Source organism: Seriola dumerili, unplaced genomic scaffold (genome assembly GCF_002260705.1).
Source record: "Seriola dumerili isolate Sdu_G_001 unplaced genomic scaffold, Sdu_1.0 BDQW01000111.1, whole genome shotgun sequence".
In the NCBI taxonomy this organism is placed as follows: domain Eukaryota; kingdom Metazoa; phylum Chordata; class Actinopteri; order Carangiformes; family Carangidae; genus Seriola; species Seriola dumerili.
The window spans coordinates 1,767,043-1,792,369 of NW_019174366.1; the positions used below are offsets into that span (position 1 = coordinate 1,767,043).

Sequence of the window (25,327 nt, forward strand, 5' to 3'; positions counted from 1 at the left end):
AGTTACTCTGAGACCAACCAAACTTTAACATATTAAACTTCCATCTGTCTGCTAATGACTCATACCATTTAAAGATGATTCCATATGACAGATCATTCACTGTTTGTATTTTAATTGAAGAATTCAGAAGTTACAACTGACCCCAACCCTGAGGACAGTTACAATTTCACTATATAACTTTTGCTTTTTGTCTCAATAAGCACAGTATTGTGAAGATATACTCTGTTTTACAAAGCCATCTAGAACATACAGCTACTTTGAGTCAAAATTATATTTGATAACTTATGATACAGAACAGGCAAATACATAAAACCACGAGAGGTCAACAAAATAATTCCCAAAATAACTTGTTTGTTCTCTTATGTGTTAAAAGGAGCAATTATTGTTGCATCTGTTCTGCTATGGGACAAAATTAGCTGCATATTTTGCCTATGGTGAACTTAAAATTTTGAAACACACTGTTGTGTGGTCTGTTGTGATTTGGCTGCTTAGCTTTGGGACAGTTACAATACCTTGTTGCAACCATCTCCACTCTGTCAGCCATGACAGAACATCATGTGCTAGCTAGACACACTGACACATGCTAACCATGTGACTTAGAAGTCAACAAAACAACGATTCAAACTTGCAACTTCAAAAAAGCTCAGGACAGTTTGACAGAAGCAGATATTGAATGTGTCTTCTGTCTTCCTGACGAATAAGATTTGTTCCCACCGTCCCCAGTCTCCCCTACACAATGTATTTTGATGTCAGCGTTGGCCTCTGTCCATCTGCCAACACTGGAGTTTAGGATCAAATATGAAATTTGAATTACAGTGTTATATAACAGGTATTTCACAGTGAGGCCAGTGAGTTCATCTCTGAATAGTTGTCTCCATAGTAACCAGCCTGACTTAAAATTAAGGAAACTTTCAGTGTAAGTTTGACTTATAAACAAATTTAAATAAATCCCTCTCACATATATTTATACAATAAACAGTGAAGCTCCCATCATGACTGCAGCAGCTCTGACTCCCTCTAGTGGCCGTCAGTGGAAAGGAGCTCGGTGACACATTTAATATCAGTTTGTATGTTTGCTCCTCCACTGCTCTCAGCTTTGTTGCCCTGGACTTCATTTGTATCTACGATATTTAACCCAGGATCAGCTTCATGTTTCAGTCTGAATGTCTCTGGACGAGTGGTGAGAGTTTAGTGTATACTTGAATCCTGTGTATGTTTGTCTTTGTCTTTGTATTTTATTGTATTTTAACTCAGCTGCTATGACATCTTTATTTCCCTCCGGGGATTAATAAAGTCATCTATCTATCTATCTATCCAATTGCACAAAACACCTTTTCTACTTAAGTAATGACGTAATGAAGTAATGTTTAATTTCTCCCTAAGGGTGTTGCACAGAATCTCTTAACTTATTTCCTTAACTAAGGAAACCTTTTAAGTAATTTACAGCATTAAATACAGATTTACAGCAGTAAAATCCTACTGTTTCCATGGAGACAATTTGTTTGCTGCCAATAGCACTTCTGATAACCATTATCACTTTTGGGAAGTGGGTAACATTAAAGAGGGGCGCAGCTATGTCTGTATTCTGCTGTTGTTTTGACGGGAACTTCACAGTGGTGAACTCTGGTCTCTAAGGTCTTTTGAGCAACAGTTTAACTGACTAAGTGATTCCTAAAATTTAAGACTAAGATAAGGAGAAAACCTTAAATTCTTAAATGAACATTTGCATGAACGTGGAACTTTTTTTAGTTTAAAGAAATCTTAACTCAGACTTTAAGGAATATCTTAACTTCTGGCGTTTTATGCAACTGGCCCCAGCTCTTATCATTTCATTTGTGCTACAGAGGTGCAGAGGTGAACAGAGACATGAAACTGTTTTTAGTCATTTATTGACTAAAGAAGAAGAAAAGCTCTGACTGACAGTGGAAACATTAGCTCCAGTGTAGCGGACAGCTCCTCCTGCAGTCAGACAGGATGCTGTTACAGTACATCAATCAGACTGAGATCCACAGTGTCATAGACTCGTCCTATGTTAAACACACACAGCTACACTACAGAGAACGCACACCCTCGAGAGAAGTTCAGTCACTTAGGTTTTAGGCAGAAAAGGCTTGGTTATTTTCTAACACAGGACACTTTAGGGACAGAGAGACGCACAAACATGCTGAGGAGGTCACAGGTAAACTGACGGGTCGATGCAGGGCTCCTCTGACCATCACCGACAACACAAATACATTCAGCAAACACCAGAGAACACAAACACTGACAGGGCAGTGAGATATTGATATGAAGGTTGATCAGCTGTGAATATGGAGACATGGCTTCCTTCCAACACCGTCCAGTCACAGTGCTGCGTCGAGGCTCTCTGTCGTGGAAGACGCGGGCTGGTCTGGAACCAACACAGTTCTGAGGTCTGTTGGCATTTTTGCTGGGTTTTAGTCGCCATCAAGGCTCGGAAGTAGAAGGGGAATGTAGTCAGGACATCACTGTTGTGTGAAAACCAGAATATGGAAGTCCAGGTCTGCTGGAAGATCACACCCTGGTATAACACTCGTTTGACCTTGACTTCTCAAACATCAGTGGTGAGGACATTTTGGAAAAAAAGGGGAGTACTGGGCACTTTGACAAAACTCTGGAGGTGGAGATGCAAGGTTTTCACTCAACAGTTGAGAATATGTATTGCTGGTGCACAAAGGGAAAACTAATACAGATTCTGAATAAGCCCATTTGGATACATATTAGTGCCAGAGGAAGTGCAAGTCGTAGAGGCAGTATGGGGATCAGTAAAGTACAGAAATAATGCCACAGTGCACAGTGAAGAAGCTACAGGGTTGATCTCCGGCGGCTGGACCACGTGGCGGGCTGCAGAGAGGTGGATGTGGTGCTTTAGCGAGGATCATCGGGAGCAGCGATCTTCTCCAGACTGGGCTCCATGCCCCAGATCTCCCTGGCATACTGGGAGATGGTGCGATCGCTGGAGAATTTACCACAACCGGCGATGTTATGGATCACCATCTTGGTCCACTCTTTGGGGTTCTGTTATAACGGAGGAGGGGCAGTGGAAGACAAGATGTGACTTCACTGATTCTGGACAGAAAACTGGACTGTTGCAATATATATATAGCACAGTATAATACAGTACCATACAGTACAGTATATTATAACACTACAGTACCATGTACCATAATGTAGCACTGTTTAGAATTGTAATAATATGATATTAGTACAGTATAACTCAGCATGGTATAATTTATGACCTAATACTTTCATATGATAAAACCTGTGAAACAGTCAGATTTTGACCTAGTATGCTATATAGAGCACATCTCAACATAGATGTATTCATCTAATACATAACGTGTCTGTAAAGGGTGCAACAGAGAACTGACAGAATTGCACACATACATACAGGAAGTGATGACAATAAAAACTGAGGTTTAACAGCTGATCTCAGTGATTGATGGCGCTGTATTGGCAGATTAATGAACATATACTGACCTTGTAGAGCACGCTGACCTTCTCTTGGCATTTGATGTAGTCTTCGTAGTCTGCAAACACCTTGAACCTGCAGCACAGACAGTCAAGATGGACGAGATGATGCACTCTAATCACGCGACTTCTTAGATCTTATTTGACAACAAGATTTTTATTTCAGAAAGTTTAAGGAGGTTTAATAAATATTATTTAAGAGGTTAAATAATATTATGATTCCATTAAAATGGACTTGGTGTGCAGGTACATCTAGTTTGGATCTAGTCTGGAGACTAGATGTTGAAAATAAGGAGGTTTTACAACTTTAGAACAGTCTTCCTCTACTCACACGTCTTATCCAGCTGTTTGATTTTATGACTAAACGTTGATGGAGGAAATGATGCGGGTGTGATGTAGCTGGATTTGCTGAAGGCCTTTGACAACATTATACAATTCTTCACAGTGTCAAAGTTACAATGTGTGGGGTTGATCATAAACTAGTTTACTTCTTGCATTATAGGAAGAAGTAAAGTCTGTGATGTTGATGAGGCTGAATCAGAATCTAGTATGTTACATGTGGAGTACCACAAGGGTCTATTTTAGGGCTAGTTTAATTTCTTACATACAGTGGGGTTCAAGTACAAATAGTACAATTACACTTAATGGACAGTGAAAAGGCAATGTCATATTATCATGTGTATAATTAATATGATATCAATCTTTCATTTTTTAAATATCACAGTTATCGTCAATACCAGGGTATCACAACATCCCTGTACATTATTATTGAGCATCCTCCTAAATACTTGTGTTCACTATAATACCAATAAAATAATAGAATAATATATAATAATAATACTAATACCAATGGTACAGTGTCAGCATAGCTACTGTGTGCATTCATGTGAGGTGTTGAGTAAATGATGTTGCCAAAAGCTCCTTGTCTTACACCAGCCTCCTGCTACACATCCACTTATTACAAACAGGGTCTTTGAGAAGCGTCACAGATTAATAAAAGAATTATTAACTCACAATTCTACTTCAGCCATCCTAACTGTCTTTGTGGTACTTAGTGTTTGTGATGTGGCTGTTATTTTTTATTCAACTCGTGGTGACATATTTTGGGATGTTAGGTTTTTATTGTTTAGTTTTATGTTACATGTCTTGTTTTTCCCTTTTCTTCACTTTAACATGTTATCCCTTGAAGATTACATCTGCAACCCATAAATAAATCATATCGGATCATATCCGTCACATAATCAAAGAAAGCAAAGTGTAATTTGGAGTGGGTTCATTCACATTTGTTTGACAGTGGATAACAGCGAAACACTAATAACACTGCATGACCGTGGAGACAGATGTGGGCTGTGTGTCAGCCTCTACAAAGTGCTGATTCCCCAGCCTCAGTGTTAGTGTGTCTCCTACCTGTCATGGTGCATCAGCATATTGACGAGGTCTTTGAAAAGGCCGGGCTGGTCGGGGCTGAAGAAGCCTCCTGATATCTGGTCCATGGCCTGCTTCAGCTCTGGGATGCGGTTGTAGTACGACACAGCGTCATAGCTGGGGACAAAGACATTTAGAAAATACTGGGTTAAGGTGTACTGAGGAAAACGCTTATGGTCCGTGCATGAGCAAATGCATGTGCACATACATGAACGTGCGGTTCACTTACCAGTCCCGGTTAGGGGATTTGAAAAAATGGCCACCCCTCAAAACGTCTTTCCTCTTACAAATAAAAAGTTAAATTCATAAACAATATAGCTCATCTTTCTCCAATACAATAAACTCAGAGGTTTTGTTACAGCCTTACTTGTTCTAATATGACCAGTAGCTAATGTTAGCTAATATTAGCATATTTAAGACAGATATTACAAATAACTGCCACCACATAGTCAATTCACTGTCTTAATTACTTTTTAGTACTATGCTGATGTTACACTCATTTACAAACACAGTCTCGGGTGTTTAATATCAGTCCTATTACACCATGATGAGACTCACCCCTTCTTGTCCAGAGCCTCAACATCAGGAACCCTCATGCCAAAGATGAAGAGGTTCTCCTCTCCGGCCTCCTCTGCCATCTCCACGTTGGCTCCGTCCATGGTGCCGATGGTGAGGGCGCCGTTCAGCATGAACTTCATGTTCCCGGTGCCGGAGGCCTCGGTGCCTGCTGTGGAGATTTGCTCCGACAGGTCCGCTGCAGGGATGGCTGCACAGAGGGGACAGTTGGACAGATAACTCAGTATATCACGTTGGTGCATCACTAATCTGACCCAGCTTCCAGCTTCCAGACACTGAGCCGAATCATTCAGTGTGAAAATCAAAGTTCAGGACAGTTCAGGACTTTCCAGCCTCATGTTAGACAGGGATAAGAGTTTAAAAACCATAATAAGATTAACAGCATCCATTACCCTTCTCAGCCAGAGTGACCCGATAGTTCTCCAGGAAGATGACCTTCAGGCGGTCTCCCACCACTGGGTCATTATTGATGATGTCTCCGATCGATGTGATCAGCTTGATGATCATCTTGGCAGTGTGGTAACCTGGAGCCGCCTGGAAACACAGAGGACCATCATGTCACCAAGTACAGTCTGGTTATAAAGCAGGTTTTCTGAATGTGGGAAGAAAAAACAGTTCAATCTGTGTGGAATCAAATGTTTGTAGAAAATTCATTATTTCATCATCATTTCATTGAGCTGTGATGGTGGTGATCATTACAAAATGGGATCTTTTTTTTTTTTTTTTTTTTTTTTAAAAAAAAGGGAAAAGCTCAACATTTTGGGTAAAGATGTTTATTTGATTTCTGTGTAGCAATTATCTTAGCTTAACATATGGACTGGAAACAGGGGGAAACATTTAACCTGTGTCTTTCCTAAGTTTAAAAAATACATATACCAACATCTCAACAGCTTATTAACACATGTCTGGTTTTTGCATTCAAACAAATATGGAAAAATTACAGTTGGTTGTTTGTCAAAACCAGTCATCAACCTCCAGGGCTGAAAACTGAAGCCAACACTGAAGAACCAAAACCTGCAGTTCCTCTAATGACCACTAGAGTCTGGCTCCAACAGTGAGTCAATCCCCATAGACTGCCATGTTAAGACGTCCAACTTTACATCAGAAATAAAGATGTTTACAGCCTGGTACAAAAACTGTTTTTGTCTCTAGAGCTAATTTCCCCCTTCATGACAACTGTGTATATAACTCACCTGTTTACATTTTATTAAGGATTAAAGTTATGGAGAAATTGGGGCTTGGCAACTTTGAGTGACAGGTGAGTGCTGTCACACTTGGCTAGCTGCTAGCTGTCTGTTTGGTGTCCCCTCAGCTAAGTTGAGTCGGTGAACGTGACCTCTCTGTGTGTGATTTTTTATGTAAGAATCAGACAGATAATTTGACTTGTCAGTTAATTGACAAACAGAACATGAGGAAGTCTGTGCTGCTATTTTTTGAGGTGAGTGAAATTCGAGCATTATTTTATTTATATGTTAGCACTAATTAGCAGGTATCTATTTCTGTGCTCATCATCCCTGACTTGTTAGTGTAGCTCGTTATTTAGCTAATTAGTCAGCAAATGAATTAGCCTTGGGTTAGCCTTCAAGCAGGATGCCCAGACACCCAGCTGTGCTGACAGATGACAGGAGCAAATGCTTGCTACAGTTATTAAACCGGCATGCACCAAAGTCTCAGCTCCACACACGCCCCTCCTCTTTGACCATTTCTGGATTAGCAGGAAGTTAGGGGCGGAGTCAGACACTGCCAAGATGGTGACATAGGAGCAGCTCACTCTGAGCTTCAAAACCGCTCTTCAGAAACTTGTGGGTGACGTCACAAAGGCTTCATCCATCTTTATTCACAGTGTATGGACAAAATGCAGCCCCCCTGAAAAACACTTCATCCGTCTTCCTGTGTGTGTCTCTGGCTGCAGTGCAGGTGACGAGGGCTGATCAGTACAGGTTTTGGTTTTCATCTCTGTACAGAGGGGATGGTACTGAAGATGGCAACCTCACAGTGACAGCATTAAGACCCTGTGAAGCTTCACTCAGACCCTTCACCAGCAATATTGCTAAAACCACTTCCTAGTTTGCAAAGACTCTGGCATAATTCCAAACTACACACTTCTCACCTTTCCTCCAATCATGATTGTTCTGGGGGTCCACGACTTGTTGGGTTCCTTCTTGATGCCTTTAAAAAAAGAAAGAAGAAAGAGTTTACCTCATCTCTAAATATCCACTGCATGTTTTCCGAGCAGCTGAGTAAAAGAAGAAACTCACGGTTGTACAGGGTGATGATGTGGAGGCAGTTGAGCAGCTGTCTCTTGTACTCGTGGATCCTCTTCACGTGGACGTCAAACATGGAGTTGGGGTTGATCTTCACCTTGTACTGCTCTTCCAGATAGGCGGCAAACTTCATCTTGTTCTCCTGAAAGTTCAGTTCAAGCAGAGCAACGTGATCAGAAACAAACAGACAAAGACATAATAAACCGTTGTCTTCCTTTAAGCTCTCACCTGTTTGACTTTGGCGACGTCTCGAATGAAGGCGTCATCGTCAACAAAGTCCAGAAGATTCTTCAGCTGGTCCAGGTCGCGGATGTAGTCCTCACCAATCCTCTGCAAGAGGAACAGTCAGTGAAGCTCCATCCCCCAACTCCAATTTTTTAAAGCTCCATATTTTCCTCTTCTCCTGTGATTTATTTGAAGTGTTGATCCATAAGAAGTTATATTTGTGGTTTTAAGAACCAAAAACCATCTCAGTGTAGTTTAACATCTCCTCTCTCAGGCTTCTCTCTGAATCTTTTATACTGATGGTACAGTCAGTACAGTTTTAGTTTCCAGGACTCTGGATGATCACAATTATCCCTCTTAAGAGCTCTGTATGAACAAGAACAAACGCACCTCAGCGATGACCTCAGCCAGACCAGGGTTGCACATGACCAGCCAGCGCCGGGGTGTGATACCATTGGTCTTGTTCTGAAACTTCTTAGGGTCGACTTCGTAGAAATCCTTGAACCTGGTGAAGGAGAGGAGCCACAAGACTTATTCAAGTGTCAGCACAGAAAAACCTGAACACATCAAATCTGAGGCTGCAGAGTAGGTCAGGTTTTCCTACACTGTGTCTTTGATGATTTCCGAGTGGATACGAGCCACTCCGTTGACAGCATGAGATCCCACGATGCACAGGTGAGCCATGTTGATTTTCTTGACGTCCCCTTCCTCGATCAGCGACATTCTGCGCAGGCGATCGAAGTCGCCTGGGTAAAGCTTAGCGATGCGCTGCACAAGTGAAGAAGAGAGACGTCTGAGTACATCACAGATGTAACTGAGAACAAACCCACCAACACTTCAAAAATGAAGGTTAGAATATCATTCAGGTCTTATCAGAGTTATTTCCCCCTTGAAGAAGCACACGCCCAGACTTAAAGTTCATCTTTCAATACATCAGAGATTTAAGGATGTCGGCGACTGATGGCTGTGGTGGGAGAGAAGACAACAGAAGAAACTAAATGTGGATTTATAGTACTCTCCATTTGATTCTTACAATGATTACCACCTTGTGTTTGTAGTGGAGACACCATGTGAGACACCTAATGCTGTTGGGTTTTGCCATAAATGGGCGAAAGAGCTCACCACTGACTTTGACCTTTAGCCACTAAAATCTAATCAGTTGGTCCTTGGTGAATGATTGTGCCAAATTTGAAGAGATTCTCTCAAGGTCTTACGTTCACAAGGCAAAGACCACATTTTGTGAGGTCACCATGACCTTGACCTTTAGCCACTAAAATCTAATCAGTTGGTCCTTGGTGAATGTTTGTGCCAAATTTGAAGAGATTCCCTCAAGGTCTTGCGGAGATATTACATTCACAAGGCAAAGACCACATTTTGTGAGGTCACCGTGACTTTGACCTTTAGCCACCAAAATCTAATCAGTTTATCCTTGAGTCCAAGTCAATGTTTTTGCCAGATTTTAAGAAGTCCCTTCAAGGCATTACTGGGATATCATGTCCACGAGAATGGGACGGACGGACAACCTGAAAACAATATGTCTCCAGCTCTGATTGTCATCGGCACAGTGGAATAAAAATCTGAGCAAGACAGCAAAGGCATCATATATGTATCTCCCCTATATTACCACAGTATGGGTGATATGGTCAGGGGATGGAAAACCCACTTTGAAAATAAAGCTATGAATAAACCGTTGTTTGTGGATCTGGTGCATTGTCTCCACTGCAGGACCTCAAACATGCATGCTTCTCGAAATCTTATCAATCCTGACAGAAAAGACTTAAAACCCTCACAAACATAAGTACAGAAACGTGTGTCTCTCCCCTCCTACCTCCAGGTGCCTTCTGTTGATCTCGTAGATGATCTCCAGGTGACGAGGCAGGAGGTTTTGGAAGAGGTCAACAGGCCAGCGCTCCAGAGCCTCAGGCAGGACGGTGTGGTTGGTGTAGGCACAGGTACGGACCACGATGTCCCAGGCCTGCAGACAGAGGGGGCGGAGTCACAGGCAGGTGGGTTAGAGAGATCTGACATCATCACACATACACACCAGAGTCTGAGAGAGTGCAAACCCAACCTGATACACTCATGCATCTCACACTCACCACAACAGGCAGCAGCTGGAAACGAAATTAAAATATGGATGTTTCGTATTTTTTTCTTACGTTATATAAATGAAATACAAATACTGAATACATTGAATGAAATGTATTCTGTGTAAGAAATGACAGAAGATGAAAATGTAGTCTGACTTAACATCTTGTCTTATAATAAAGTGTGGATCATAGTTTTTGTTTTCTACAGTTTGTGAAAAAGATGATCCTGTATGATAAAGTTCATCGCTCACTTCCTGTCACAGGGTGTGACTTAAATTCTGACTGACGTGTAATTCTGCTCTGGCTGACGTGCTGCTGTGTCACTAGGAACTTTAAGCAGCGACAGTTGAAGGGACGGCTACAGCATGATGTGATGACGTAGATTCTGTCGACACCGACTACAGTTGCAGCCCAACTGTCTACTGCGGGAGAAAGACTAGTTTGCATTGTGATACGTTAAAGAGTCATGTTTGAAACTGTCATTTCGTTCATATTCAATTATACCGTTAGTAGTTTTAGTGATTATGAGTATATTTGTTAATGACAGCTGATAATTTCACAGATTTTTCCAGTTTAATCATAGACATATCAGCCATCGCCAGCAGCGCTCAAGATGCTGAGAGGTGACCACAGTACATAGTGAACCAGGCTCATGTTCCAGTAGGTGATGGGGGGAACCTTAAACACCTCACTGTGCTGTGTATTGATGAAGCCATGACGCTGTCTGTGGTGCTGAAGTAACAGACAGATTTATACAAACTTCTCATCTAATATTAAATTGTCTCTAAAGTAAATATTGAGAGCTCTCTGTCATTTTAAGAGACACATTGTAGCGACCACAGTTTCCTGAAGAAGCGAAGTAACCGTTGTCAGAGTTAAATGTTGCTTAGCGATGTTTGATTTCCATTACTATGGCAACGCATTGGAATGTATACAGGCGACTCAGCCGCAGCTGCTTAAAGTCCCAACTGTTGATGCAGAGAAGTGGAGCTATGTGTATGACTGCAGTGCTGGCAATCCACATACCTTCTCCCAATTGAGTTTCTCCATGTCCACCAGGATCCTCATCAGCTCAGGGATGGCCATAGCAGGGTGAGTGTCGTTCAGCTGGATGGCCACCTGCAGATCAGATGGCAGATTTACACATTAATAAACATGGCAGACATTTAATACTTCAATAGTTATGGTAAAAAAAATAAAATAAAAAAACTTATCTAAATCTAAAAAGGTCTGGATTGGCTGACATACTTATATAGTGTAATTTGTAACATATGATCATTTAATATGATATGATTGGATGATGGATCTCTGACCTTGTCTGGCAGTGTAGAAAGGTCCAACCGCACAAACTCTGTGGAGCCAAACTTGGAGGCCTTGAATCGACGGATGATGTCTTGAAGAGTTGCAGCTACGACAAAGTACTCCTGTTTGAGACGCAGCTCCTTCCCTTCAAAGAACTGAACAGAGAGCATACAGACAGCTGTTACAACCAGCAGGACATTTTCTCAACACCCGTGCTAATTTACATACATTTTAATCTTGGAGGTAACAGCTGCCTTTCTGTTTGAGATAAAGCTGCAGTTTTTTAACCACTTGGGGCAGCGATGCTCCACAACAAGCTAAATACTCAACATCTGACACATTTCCAACCTAGAAAACTGGTGAGGCCAAAGATTCTCTAAAGCAAAGATTCTTGGCTGCGCCAACAATGGTAAGAGATGTTATAAACTTCCTGTTTCCTAAGTGGGCGTGGTCATGATTGCTTGTTCATGTCAAAACAACAACACAATACAACTCTATATACTTTTTTTTTTCACCTTTTTGCTGCTCGTTTTAATCTGCTATTTTATATCTGACCAACCCAGAACAAGATCATATCAGTCCAATACTCTGTTTTCCCTCCAAAAACACTTCAATAATAACAATAATAGTATTATTAAGCAAAGAAACACAAGTTTTAATTCATGGTTTTTCATACAGGTCCCTCTGAACTTCTGTTTATCTGGTTGGAAGGCGATCATCTGCAGCTCTACTGCAGACGTGACACCAGAACCAGAACCAACAGAAAGAAGAAATCTGCTGCGAGAGCTGATGAGACTCAGTAGCTGAGGCAGAGACAGGTCTCCAATTAAGTTAATTTTCTCCTGATCTGTCTGAGAAATGACATTTTAATGTCAGAATCTTCTGAAGATCTGTGAGAAATTGAGAAATTGATCCAATATTTATCTCTGTGACTATGGGGAGAAAGAATGATCTGTGATCAGGTTCACTTCACAGACTTAGACCTGCTGCTGGTTTCCTAAAGGGAGGAGGAGAAACCATGTGACGCAGTTATAGGAAATGACTAACTGGCTTCTTTCTCAAGGGTCTCTGGTGAGGCTTGTAAAAAGTAATTTTATTTCTGGTTATTTATTTTATTTCTACTTTAATTTCTGGTTTTACTCACTTCCAAACATCTCCTCCTTTTACCATTTCATTATCTTATCTTTATCACCTTATCTTTGCTTTCCAGTCTTCAGTGCAAATTTATGAGATTCATGACAGCGTTTCCTCTGTTCCTTTTATTTTTGTCTTATTTTTTATTGTTTTTATTCATTACTTTTAGTCATTTATTGTTCTGTGTATAAATGTGTGTGTGAGAGAGAGAGTGGAAGGGGTTGTTTCTTTTATTGCTTTTATTCTGTAAAGCACTTTGTGTTACATTGTTTGTATGAAAAGTGCTATACAACTGATTGATTGATTGATTTTTTTTTTACACATCCAGCAGACACAGAGCAACATTAACATTCATGCTTGTGTCCACCTGATAATTCCAACTTTTGGTCTCTACCAGATCCAGAGTAAATATCTGGCTTTATGTTTGTTTTCTAGTTGTTATCTGCTGTTTGGTGCTGAACATGTAACATGTGAACAGTGGGTTTATCAGAGCTTTTCAGCTAAAAACAGCTGCCTGCTGTTGTTTTTAGCTGATGAGTGAATAATTTGTGCATCATAAAACAAAAACAATGAGCTAAAAGAGGCTAAAGAGCTCTGAACTGTGGGTTCATCACCACAACTGACTGCTTTTCACACTTACACAAGTAATAATCTGATTAAAACATATTGAATGGTGTAGCTTTAAAACACTGGCCAGCGTCAGGTTACAGATCCCTACAGACTGGTGTCTGGTAAAAACACAGAAAGCTAGGAGAAACGTAATACTAATACTACTTAGTACTTTGTGCTGTGCATCAAAAACACATTAATAAATATTGGTGGAGTCTTTTTTGTAGTTAATCCTCTAAATTTCTGAATGAAATGTTTGACTGTGAGATGAAGAAATGTTCTAACCACTGCTGCCTACTTCTGAACGCTTGTATGACACTCTGACCCATCAATCTCTTAGAATCACTGGGTTCATTTAACAATATAGTCATGGCCATGATCTCATCGACAGTTTTGACCAGAGTTTCTTCTTCACCTGAGAGTGTTCATAAAGTATCAGAAGATTTAGCTTCTCAGTATCTATATGCATACATGACAAAATGATCATTTCTGGTTAGTCACTCCAGATTAGCCAAATTTATTTAATTTAAGTACAACATTATTACCCAAACAGAGCGTTGTATCTTACAGACTTTGTGCTTCAACTTACCAACCATACTTTTGAAGTTGTTTAGATCATCTGCACAAACAGCTGATTATCTGACTGCTTGCGTTTCCTGTCTCATCGTGCATTTAGCTTGGCGAGTCCAGAAAGTGTTGGCCAAAACTAGAGGGGCACTCAAAGACCGTAGATCTCTGCCAATGCATGTCAAACAACATGAACCAGATTTAAGATAAACTAGAATCACCTCCTCGTGGTTGTCTGCCTCCTCCACTCACAGTAGTGTCTGGATGAACAGGGATGTGACCAGAGTCATATAAAATAAGAACCATTTGTGTGAAATTTGGTCATAATTGCTGAATGAAGTCTTGAGTAATGGCTAAAAAGTATTTTGTGAGGTCACACTGACCTTTGACCTTTGACCATCAAAATATAATCAGTTCTTCCTTGAGTTCTTGTATGAATGCTCTTGAATGTTTGTGCCAAATAGAAGTTCTGTCGAGGCGTTACTGAGATATCGTGTCCACAAGAATGGGACGGATGGACCGACAACCCAAAAACAATATTCCCCTGGCTCTGACTGACGCTTGCATGGAGGCATAAAAAATTCATAATAACTGATCTGGATCTACCCCAAAATTTAATGGGTTCTTCCCAGGCCCCTCCCTCATCCCTCCACCAAATCCTGTGCAAATCTGTTCATTATTTTTTGCGTAATCTGCTGACAAATAAACACATACAAGTGAAAAATGTTCTAATGTTCTAACGTTCTAAGTGTTCCAACTGTTCTAACGTTCTAACGTTCCAATTGTTCCAACGTCATCATCGTACATCATCATTAGTCGTCTTATTATCATAATACAATCATTCAAACATAACCTCCTTTATGTTTTCACTGTTTTGCCAGGTTTATCAAAGACAAATTTCCATTTTATGTAAATCTAATGGATGATAAAGTTTTTATCTCATCTTACGTTGGTGGACGTAATAAGTGGCAATAAACTGGACAGACGCTACACAGTAAAATGTAGACAGAAGAAGAGTCGGTGTAAATAAATCCACTTACATTGTCATTGGGGTAGAGAACTCTGGAGATGTTCTCTGCCAGGTTTCGATCCAGCACAGCTTGGATGTAGCCACCAACATTAACTGTAGGACAAAAGCACTCTGAGCAACTCATGCTAATCTATTCCAATTCAGATTCTTAATTTTTTCTCTTATTGCGTAAGCTTCTTTAGATTTGTATTCAGTGGCTGATGAACACTCACAGTCTTTGAGGTTGAAGTCACATGGTGCCTTGGCGGACCACAGTCTCATGGTGTTGACAATGTTGTTTCTGTAGCCGGGCACTGGGGTGTCGTAGGGAAGAGCCAGGACCACCTGATCAAAACAAAATCCTATATATTAAATATGCTGCTCGTTAATACATTATTCTCTGTGCCAACATTTTAACATCAATACGGATATTGATTATCTGGAATCAATGCTATGGTTAGCTGATCTCAATATCTGTCAGGACATTTCATGTATAGACTGTATACTGTCTATATATATATATATATATAGACAGATAGATAGATAGATAGAGAGAGAGACAGATAGATAGATAGAGAGAGAGAGAGAGAGAGAGAGAGAGAGAGAGAGAGAGAGAGAGAGAGAGAGAGAGAGAAAACTTTAAATATTCATGACTACAACAACCAATCCTAATTTTTGGAAATTAACATTTTTATCTATTATCTACTAAGAGTTAACACTCAAGATCATGATGCTTCATCAGGACATCTGAGTGAATGCTTAATGCATAAGTAATGACCCCACATCTGTCATCATTATATTTTGACTAATAAACTCTGATTGGTGCATGAAAATATGTGACATCACCTTTTCCCAACTGAGCCCCACCCACTTCAAACCAGTAACAAAAGACAGGTCAAAAATGAATAGACAGAAATAACTAATGAGCAATAATCAGAACTGTTCTAACTGTGCTAATGGTTCTAATGTTGTAACTGTTGTAACTGTCCACTTCAAAAATGGACAGAACTCACAAATGAAAATGTTCAGAGCTGTTCCAACATTCTAACTGTTTTAACTTTAATTGTTCTACCGATCTAACATACTAATTGTTCTACCGATCTAACATTCTAACTGTTCTAACACTAACTGTTCTACTGTTCTAACTGTTCTAACATTCTTACTGTTCTAACACTAACTGTTCTACTGTTATAACATTCTAACCGTTCTAACACTAATTGTTCTACCGATCTAACATTCTAACTGTTCTAACACTAACTGTTCTAACATTCTAACTGTTCTAACACTAATTGTTCTACCGTTCTAACATTCTAACTGTTCTACCATTATAACATTCTAACTGTTCTACCATTCTAATGTTCTAACTGTTCTAACACTAACTGATCTACTGTTCTAACATTCTAACTGTTCTAACACTAATTGTTCTACCATTCTCACATTCTAACTGTTCTACCATTCTAACATTCTAACTGTTCCAACACTAACTGTTCTACCGTTCTAACATTCCAACTGTTCTACCATTCTAACTGTTCTAACACTAACTGTTCTACCGTTCTAACTGTTCTAACATTCTTACTGTTCTACCATTCTCACATTCTAACTGTTCTACCGTTCTAACATTCTAACTGTTCTAACACTAACTGTTCTATTGTTCTAACATTCTGACTGTTCTAACAATAATTGTTCTACCATTCTCACATTCTAACTGTTCTACCGTTCTAACATTCTAACTGTTCTAACATTCCAACTGTTCTAACACTAATTGTTTTACCGTTCTAACATTCTGACTGTTCTAACATTCTAACTTTTCTAACACTAATTGTTCTACCATTCTAACAGTTTTACCGTTCTAACATTCTGTTATAACATTCTAACTGTTCTAACACTAACTGTTCTACCGTTCTAACATTCTAACTGTTCTCACATTCCAACTATTCTAACACTTCTAACATTCTAACTGTTCTGTTCTAACACTAACTGTTCTACCATTTTAACATTTTTACTGTTCTACCGTTCTAACATTCTAACTGTTCTACCATTCTAACATTCTAACTGTTCTACCATTCAAACATTCTAACTGTTCTACCATTCAAACATTCTAACTGTTCTAACACTAACTGTTCTACCGTTCTAACATTCTAACTGTTCTACCATTCTAACTGTTCTACCGTTCTAACATTATAACTGTTCTAAAATTCTAACTGTTCTAACATTCTTACTGTTCTAACACTAACTGTTCTACGATTCTAACATTAACTGTTCTACTGTTATAACATTCTAACTGTTCTTACTGTTTTAACTATTCTAACTGATCGAACGGTTGTAACATTAAAACTTTTTCTAATGTTTTACTGTCAAACAATTGAATTGTTATGGCATTCTAACTGATCTAACTAATGTAATTGTTCTAACGTTCTACTTGTTCAAACTGTGCTAACATCAATATTAGCCTGAACAATCTAGTATTAGTCCAGCTCCATGCAGGAAACTTAGTAAATTTGTGCATTAATTATTATTAATAGTCATATTATAATAACACATTCATCCGTCTTTCTGTAGTCGTGTACAGTGTGTACAATGTACAGTCCTGTAGTGGTGTGAGTCCTCTCCTGCTAACCTGTGTGTCGACCCACTTCACTCCGTCAGCTGTATGTTCCACTCTGCCATAGAAATGGACCGGGCGCATATACTCAGGCCGAGCCTTCTCCCAGGGGTTACCGTAACGCAGCCAGTCATCGGCTTCTTCCACCTGTGGAGTCATGACACTGTGTTTATCCCATGTGCTTTGAGACATGCCACTGTGGTTCTCCCTGATGTTCACATTTACCATATTTAGAGGTATTATTAAATGTGCGATAAGCGGAACTGTGAAATACAGGGATTGTGGGGAGAATAAGAAAACATAGAAAAGACAAAATGATGCTAAACATATAAACTTGCTGTAACACTTTTAAGGAAAAGTTTCATTTTTAGATTTGATTCCCATGTAGACATGCCAAGGTTTCCATATCCTTCTATAGTTCATTTAAGATTTTTATAAATAAAACTTCAAATGGCATTTATTATCGAAATGTCGTGGCATGTTTTGATATACTGATGCATGCAAATGTCAGAAACAATGCATGATGGGAAGTATTAATCCTAAAATGGATGTTAAGGACTGGCTGCGCTCTATTAGGTATTTTGTTTACGCGCTGCACGGAGCTGTCGCTATCTGCTGTGATGCATCACTGACAATTTCTTCAGGCCTATTATTGGCTGCTTCATTGCCTGAGGAAATGCATTGTGGGTAGATGTGATTGGAGTCCTTTTTTTTTTTTTTTACAACGCTCAGAATTGACTGCAGTTCCGGTCTTAAGACCATCTCTTACAAGGTTTGTGTAAACGGGTTCTGGTCTTGGTCTGTAGACCTTCAGCTAAAGTGATCGAGTTTCTGATTCCAAGTCAACATTTGAGCAGAACTTACATTTTGTATGAAGCTTTGGAGGCCACCACTACCAAGATGTGTCTGTGTCTTTATTTCTAGAAATGGATCCTTACATAATATCACAGTACAGAGGTCTTCTTCTGCACTAATGTGTAAGGCCAAGGTGGTGCCTCCAGGACACTTCATCCGGTGAATATACCTGCCAGCCATTGACAATTTTCTGATTGAAGATGCCGAACTCATAGCGGATGCCATATCCATAAGCAGCCAGACCCAGAGATGCCATGGAGTCCAGGAAACAGGCTGAGGAGACAACAGAGACAGGAGAGGAGGAGGGAGGGGCGTGGGGTGAGACAAGGCTGTCCACAGCACTAAACATCACTGTGTCAGCAGCCAATCAGAAGAGAGCAGGAGCTCACCAGCCAGACGACCCAGCCCGCCATTGCCTAGACCGGCATCTTCCTCGATGTCCTGCAGCTCCTCCATGTCCAGACCCAGCTGAGGAACACACCAACATTTTCTTACAAAGAAAGCTGCAGTGACCTCTGGGTCCAGCTATAAATACATGTGTCATTCCCCTCCATGTTAAAACAACACAGTAATGTGAGGTGTTTCAGGGCTCAACATTTTGACTTTAACTAAAGTGGATATCAGGCTGACCCTCGTCTTTTCTTAAAGCCGCAGCCTCAAACTAAAACCTGGATGTCACTGATGTCACCCTCCTGATGTCTGGGTTTGTGTTGTTGTGACTGTGGTACCAAACACTGGTACTCGTGGCCATTAAAGGGACTGCTCCTGTGAAAACAGTTGTATAATGTCCTCTGTGACCCAAGGGAGCTTTTAACTCTGAGAAAATAACCCCTGATGATGTCACCAGACTTATTCCAACTTGAGCTTTGACACCAGAGATCTATCACAGGAAGTCTGAGTTATAAACCAAGTCATGGAGCTTTAAAGACAAGAAAGTTTTGAGGTACCTGCGTTTATTCTACTCTGTCTACACTGTGGTTTATGGAGTCACAGGAGTGCCACGAAAAAGAAAGAAAGAAAATAAATGAGGGAATAAAAACAGGAGTAAATAAAACAATATGTACATTTAAAAAATTAGGAAATATAAAGAGAAATTAATAAAAATAAAAAATGCTTTTACACCATTGTTTTTGCTTTTCAACAATATGGTAAACACAAATGTTTTTATTCTTTTATTTGTTTCTCCTTACATTTCCACATGTTTTATTTACTTGTTTATTCTTTTATTAATTAATTTCCATGTTTATTTTCTTATTACTTTACAGATTTTTTTTCTACACCCACCTCCAGCGCCAGTCACAGTCAGGCAGGCATATTGTTTTTGGGTTTTCCCTCCCATTCTCATGGACATATCTCAGTAACACCTTGATGAAATTTCGTCAAATTTGGCACAAACATTCGCAAGGACTCAAGGATAATCTGATTAGAATTTTTGGTGGCTAAAAGGTCAAAAGGTCAAGGTCACAGTGATGTCACAACACAAAACAAGATTTTGGCCTTATGAACACAATATCTCTAGAACTCCTCAAGAGAATCCCTTCACATTTGGTACAAATGTTCACTTGGACTCGAGGACGAACTGATTAGATTTTGGTGGTTAAAAGTCAAAAGGTCATGGTCACTGTGACCTTGCAAAACACTTTTTAGCCATTACTCAAGACTTCACAGCAATTATGATGATTTTTAATACAAATGGTTGATATTTTCTCTGACTCTGGATAAACAGGAATGTAACCTGAAACTAGTCTGAGTGAAGGAGGCAGACGACCACGAGGAGGTGATTCTAGTTTTTTTTAAAATGGCACTCCTATGACTCCATAGTGTTACTGCTACCTTTACTTCTCCCGAGCATTTCCCATGGAGGCTGATGAAAAGTTACCACTGGTTGCATTACAGGAAATGTAGGATCCAGTTTTCCTGGATCTTCACACGTGTTATCTGTCTCTTGTATAATACTGATTCACCTGAGAACCCCTTCAATGCCCTTTTGCACTGACTCTGAAGACTGTGGTTCAGTCCCAAGCCGGCCCCTACAGTACCACCCTATCCTCTCCACCTCTGATGACTGCCATATTAAGAGATGTGCAAAATTACAATCAGATAATGTGGAGGTGAGAGGAAGTGGGAATTTAAAGCATCCAACAACTAGTCTACACCAGAGCTGACCCGTCATTCTCCACCACCCCTGACAGGAAGCACAGCTGCTGGACTATAGAAGAATATAAACAAACCTGTAGCTACATTTTATCCAACACTAGCTGTTTGTGGTGGTTTAGAAATCACAGAATTAGCAAAGGAACCATCACTTATACTCATGCATCGGTCATTTAAGGCAGAGTCTACCTCCGTCTCCATCTCTCTGGTTATAGGACGTGGTGAATGTTTTTGGGATGTTCTGGGATGACACCTTTTATCATTTTGGTTTGTTTTTCTAGGTTTGACACCCTCAGTTCTGTTCTTTGTGGGATTCATTTGGGAATGTCCTTAATTCCTATGTCCTTTTCCCATGATCCTTTGCCTTACCTGGTATGTGGCTTCATCACAGGCATTCTCCAAAGCGAGATTAACCATGGTGTTCTGCAGAGTCCGCCCCATGTAAAACTCCAGGGAGAGGTAGTAGACACGCTGCAGGAGAACAGAGGAAACAAATCTGTGAAGCCTTTAAATTTCCACCTGATATAAAGCTGCAATAATTTATATGTTCTTTCAATTTTTTTTATATCATAACATCTTCCTGCAAAAACTTTTACAAAAGCAGCAAACATCATCCACCATGTGACAGGGTAAAAAAAGATTAAAATAAAAAACGTAGAGCAGGGGGACACTTATAATAAGACATACGTGCTCTGTTTGCCGTCTCTCATGGTGCTGTAACATTATCTCTGGTAGGAAACAACAGCTGCTGTCAGAGACAACAGCAGAGCTAATACATTATCACTTACACTTCACAGAGAAGTGGATCAAACCACAACCACAGTCCCCTGTTCGTAGCTCTGCAACATGTGATTACACCCTGCGTGCACTGATGAAGGCCTGACAAATACTGCAACAATTCTCCAAACTTTACGAGGACGTGTGAAACTGTTACGTGTCGTGGCTGACAGTTTTGGCAGCGTCTCTGACCTTCTGCCATACAACGTCCGTGACCTTCCCGCTGACTGATGGTGGGAGTCGTACTTGGAAGAATCCACATGCCAAAATGACAAAGGCATCAGGTGATCAGAATAAATAGGAAAGGAGGGTCTGTGCTCCGTTTACAAAGGTTACACATGAAACCCTATTGGAATTGTTGTGTCTATTATTTTTGAATTTAGTTTTTGCGATTGAAGGACATCATTCTTCAACAAACTTCTAGAAAACATTCTGATCGACATCAAATTTGGTCTAATGGTCTTACCTTAAGACCTTTGTCATGTTAAATTGTGAAGCTTTTGAGTTTTCGTTGAACGGCCTGCCCATGGCGGCGCGGCGAATTTCAATGTTTCACCATTTAAGGTGAAGTTTTTATAACTCCAGCACACATCATCCAATCAGAGTCCCCGAACCTGAAGACACGTACATGACAACATTCTGTTCTAATCATAGCGCCCTCTTGTGGCAACAGGAAATGTCACGTTTTTCACTTTGATGTACATCTCCTAACAGGTTGACCACACCCACCTCAAACTTGACGATGCCTGAATGTGAAAAGTGAGACTTTGTTGAACTGTGACAGCGAATTTTGATGTTTCACCATTAAAACAGGAAGTTGTTGTAACTGTAATATACATTATCCAGTCAACCCCCCAAACTTTACATGTTTGATGACAACCTCACGATGAAGACGCCTCCAAACTAATATGAAGTCATACTCGTTGAACCACCCACTGAAAACAGGAAGTATCCCTTTGCGAAATGACATTATTAAGGGACGTATCCAGGGCGTAATGCATGTTGACTGTCAAGGGGCTCCTGACGGCGGCCCTGAGATGTATGACAGGGCGTGGGCCCGCATAAGGCAGCTTTCAGTTTTAATTATCCTTATTAGCAAATATTAACTGCAATTTGGAGGGATTTCAAGTGCATGGAGAAAATGTACATGTTTTGCGCATGGTCTACGAAAAATGGCTCAATTGCGCCCCCTATAAAATTTAGACAAAATAGTCCTTGCAGTACATTTTGCCTACCTGTACGAGCCACATCCTAAACCCAAAAGGAAGTCAGCCATTTTGGATTTACGATGCAATTGTGTCACAGTTTTTGCCATGTACAGGTGTCGTACATTAATAACTCCTCCTCCATTGACACCATACTTGGTCAGTCTAATCTGAAGATCTCTGCAATGGTAAGTTGGCGCAGGAAGTTGTTGAGGGGCTATGGATGCTAAACCAGCATCTTCTTACATCTGGAGAAAATGATTTGTAGTCCAGGGCGTCTCTGTAGCACCACAATGATTCAATGCTTCATTTATGGGATGTTGTGAAGCATTTTAACTTCAACAAATAACTGCAGCTCCTGCACTTTGGATATTACCTTTGGCCATAATGCAACTTCAATAATTATTCAGCCCTCGCCTGAATGCAGTCAATGCTCGAGTGTGAGTCAGCAGGGCTCAAGTCCAAGTCGAGCCGCAAGTCCTCCATGAGTACTACAACACTGCATTAGGGTTATGGCTATGATAAATTATGAAGTTGAATTTTCCACTGAGCCTCCTGGTCCACCAACAGTGAAGCTGAGTGCAGGACATCTATGTGTTACACTGAGACAATAACTGGAAACATTATGCAGTAGGCTACATCTTGATCTGCCCTTTTAACAATGTGTGGCCATTTTGTGATCTGCAGTGTGTGTGGTGGTGGGGATGGAGGGAGGGCACAACATCCATTACGTAACACGTTCCATCCACCAGCTGAGTCTCCTAATTCCACACAGAGGGGGAGAACACGGTGTTTGGTGCACACATCTGAAGCACGGCGGCCCTGCAGCGTCCTCTGTGGCGCACGTAGCTCCTCATCATCATCAGATGAAGGTGACGGAGCAGCAGGTTATGTAACAGACATGTCTGTCACAGAGGAGAGGGAGAGTCCTCACACACACACTGTTTCAGAGCGTCGAGACAAAACAGCTCTAACATTCCTATAAATGGATATGAAGAGGAACGCAGCACACCACACAAACATACACACGCACACACATACGCGAACGCGCAGGGGCCATCAGTTGCAGCAGAGGGCCCGGCATCCCCGCCCACTGCTCAGCTGTCTGTGTGTGTGTGTGTGTGTGTGTGTGTGTGTGTGTGCGTGTGTGCGTGTGTGTGTGCAGGACTGCGGCATCAGCCCTCTGCTTACTTTAGGGTCTTTCTCATAGTAATGCTGCTGCGTCCGGATCCAGCGGCCCACCAGGTGGTCTCGGACTGTGTTGGCCAGGGCAAAATAGTAGTCCCGCTTGGTGGCCACATTTCGGTCCTTCACCAGGGTGAAGTGGAGGTGTCGGTTGAAATTAGTTTTCAAGTCGGCAACATTCTCCACCCCGGCCAGGCCACGGACCGAGATCTGCTTCCTCTTGTCCTGGTCTGTGAGCGGCTTGGCCATGTTCCCTGACGCCCTGTCTACACTGTCCGCTGGATGTTTGAATTAAACTTGAGAACTTGAGCAAACAGTCCGTCCTCCTTCCTTCCGACTCTGCACCGAGCACAGTCAGCCGGTAGGATGTGACCAGCCTCTTTTATCTCACGTAGCCAGCGTCAAACTACACCGAACGAAATAACCACTTCCTGCTAAGAATTTCGAAATAAAATCAAAATTTGTCACAGCTAACGAGCCCATCGAGAATTAAAAAGTGCGTCACACGCCTCAATGAAGCTAATTTCCCTTCATAAGCAGCAGATTAATGATTAGCGTCTACTCACATCCAAAATATAGATAGTTTTAGCTAAGAAGAATCCTAAAGAGCTGAGAATAGCATTTCTTTTTTCCAAATCATTTGGTCAATTAGCAAGAAAAATAGATGGCGGAAATGGGTAATCGTGCTTTTATTTTTACGTCAAAATCACTGTACTTCCGGTCTTAATCTGTATAATTTGCCTCACTTCTAGATGGAGAAAAAAGTACAGAAACTAGAGGAGCAACAGAGGCAAAACGAGGAAGAAAAATACTAGTTGAGCCTGTAAAATGTGTTTTAATTACATGTGGATATTTGAACGAGTTAAAATATAAACTAGAATTACGGTTGTATGCCCCGCCAACCAGTCAAGTATCAGGAAATATGATCACATCCCTCCTTCCTGAATTAGTGTTGAATAATGGACAGGAGTTTCTTATCATGATGTTACAGTGAAGTTGACCTTTGGCCTTTTGGATTTAAAATGTCATCACTTATGGTGGTCATTTTGTGTCATTATTAGTGTATGAATTTGTGAATTATGTACAAAAATGTGAGGTCACAGTGACCTTGAACTTTGACCTTTACCCACCAAACTCTTATCAGTTCATCCTTGAGTCCAAGTAAATGTTTGAAGATGTTTACTCAAGGTGTTACTGAGATATCATGTTCACAAGAATGGGACAGACAATGCAAAAACATAATGCCTCTGGGAGGCATAAAAACAACAATTCAAAAAGATCCAATTAAACATATAGGCTCGTTCTTGACCTTAGTTTAATGAAGGAAAATAAATCTTAATCCAGGGTCATTTTATTATCATTTCTGTAGAGCTTTCAACCACATCCCAATCTTCATTCGTGAGCAAATGGAGTTTGTTCAATTGTCCATCATGTGATGTAAATACTTTAGCAATAACAGTTGGTTGTATATAAGGTAATGAGATTATAACATATAACATACTGTATGTTTAGAAAGTCTTCAGACCCCTTCACTTGTTGAGATGTTGCAGTATTCAGACTCTTTACTATGACTTTCTCTGGATCATCTGAGATGTTTCCAGAGCTTGACTGGAGTCCACCTTTGGTAAACTGATATGGAGACACACACCTGTCTATAGCAGGTTTCACAGCTGACAATGAAGATCAGAGCAGAAATCATGAGGAAGGAACTGCTGCAGAGACAAGGAGGCTGGAGAGACCTGAAAATGTCTGTCCACCGACAGTCCCCAGCCAACCTGACATCTGTATCTGCAAAGAACAGCAGTAAATCCCCAAATCCAGATGTACAAAGGTTTTCAGACCCAACAAGACTAGAGGCT

The 25,327-nt window shown here is 40.6% G+C and overlaps 1 protein-coding gene across 1 annotated transcript; it reads right to left on the reverse strand.

Annotated features, from left to right (window-relative positions):
* Window positions 1-1,872: 1,872 nt before the first annotated feature.
* On the reverse strand, window positions 1,873-23,840 carry pygm (glycogen phosphorylase, muscle associated). The gene is made up of 20 exons (XM_022747807.1): window positions 23,475-23,840; window positions 20,671-20,772; window positions 18,537-18,615; window positions 18,317-18,420; window positions 17,308-17,439; window positions 14,924-15,035; window positions 14,722-14,804; window positions 11,383-11,526; window positions 11,096-11,188; window positions 9,808-9,954; window positions 8,584-8,747; window positions 8,370-8,484; window positions 7,983-8,084; window positions 7,749-7,896; window positions 7,601-7,659; window positions 5,883-6,024; window positions 5,473-5,680; window positions 4,897-5,031; window positions 3,499-3,565; window positions 1,873-3,036 (listed from the first exon to the last, which is right to left on the reverse strand). The coding sequence occupies exons 1-20, from the start codon at window positions 23,715-23,717 to the stop codon at window positions 2,887-2,889; spliced, it is 2,529 nt and encodes an 842-aa protein (XP_022603528.1). The 5' UTR covers window positions 23,718-23,840; the 3' UTR covers window positions 1,873-2,886.
* Between the last annotated feature and the right edge of the window lie 1,487 nt (window positions 23,841-25,327).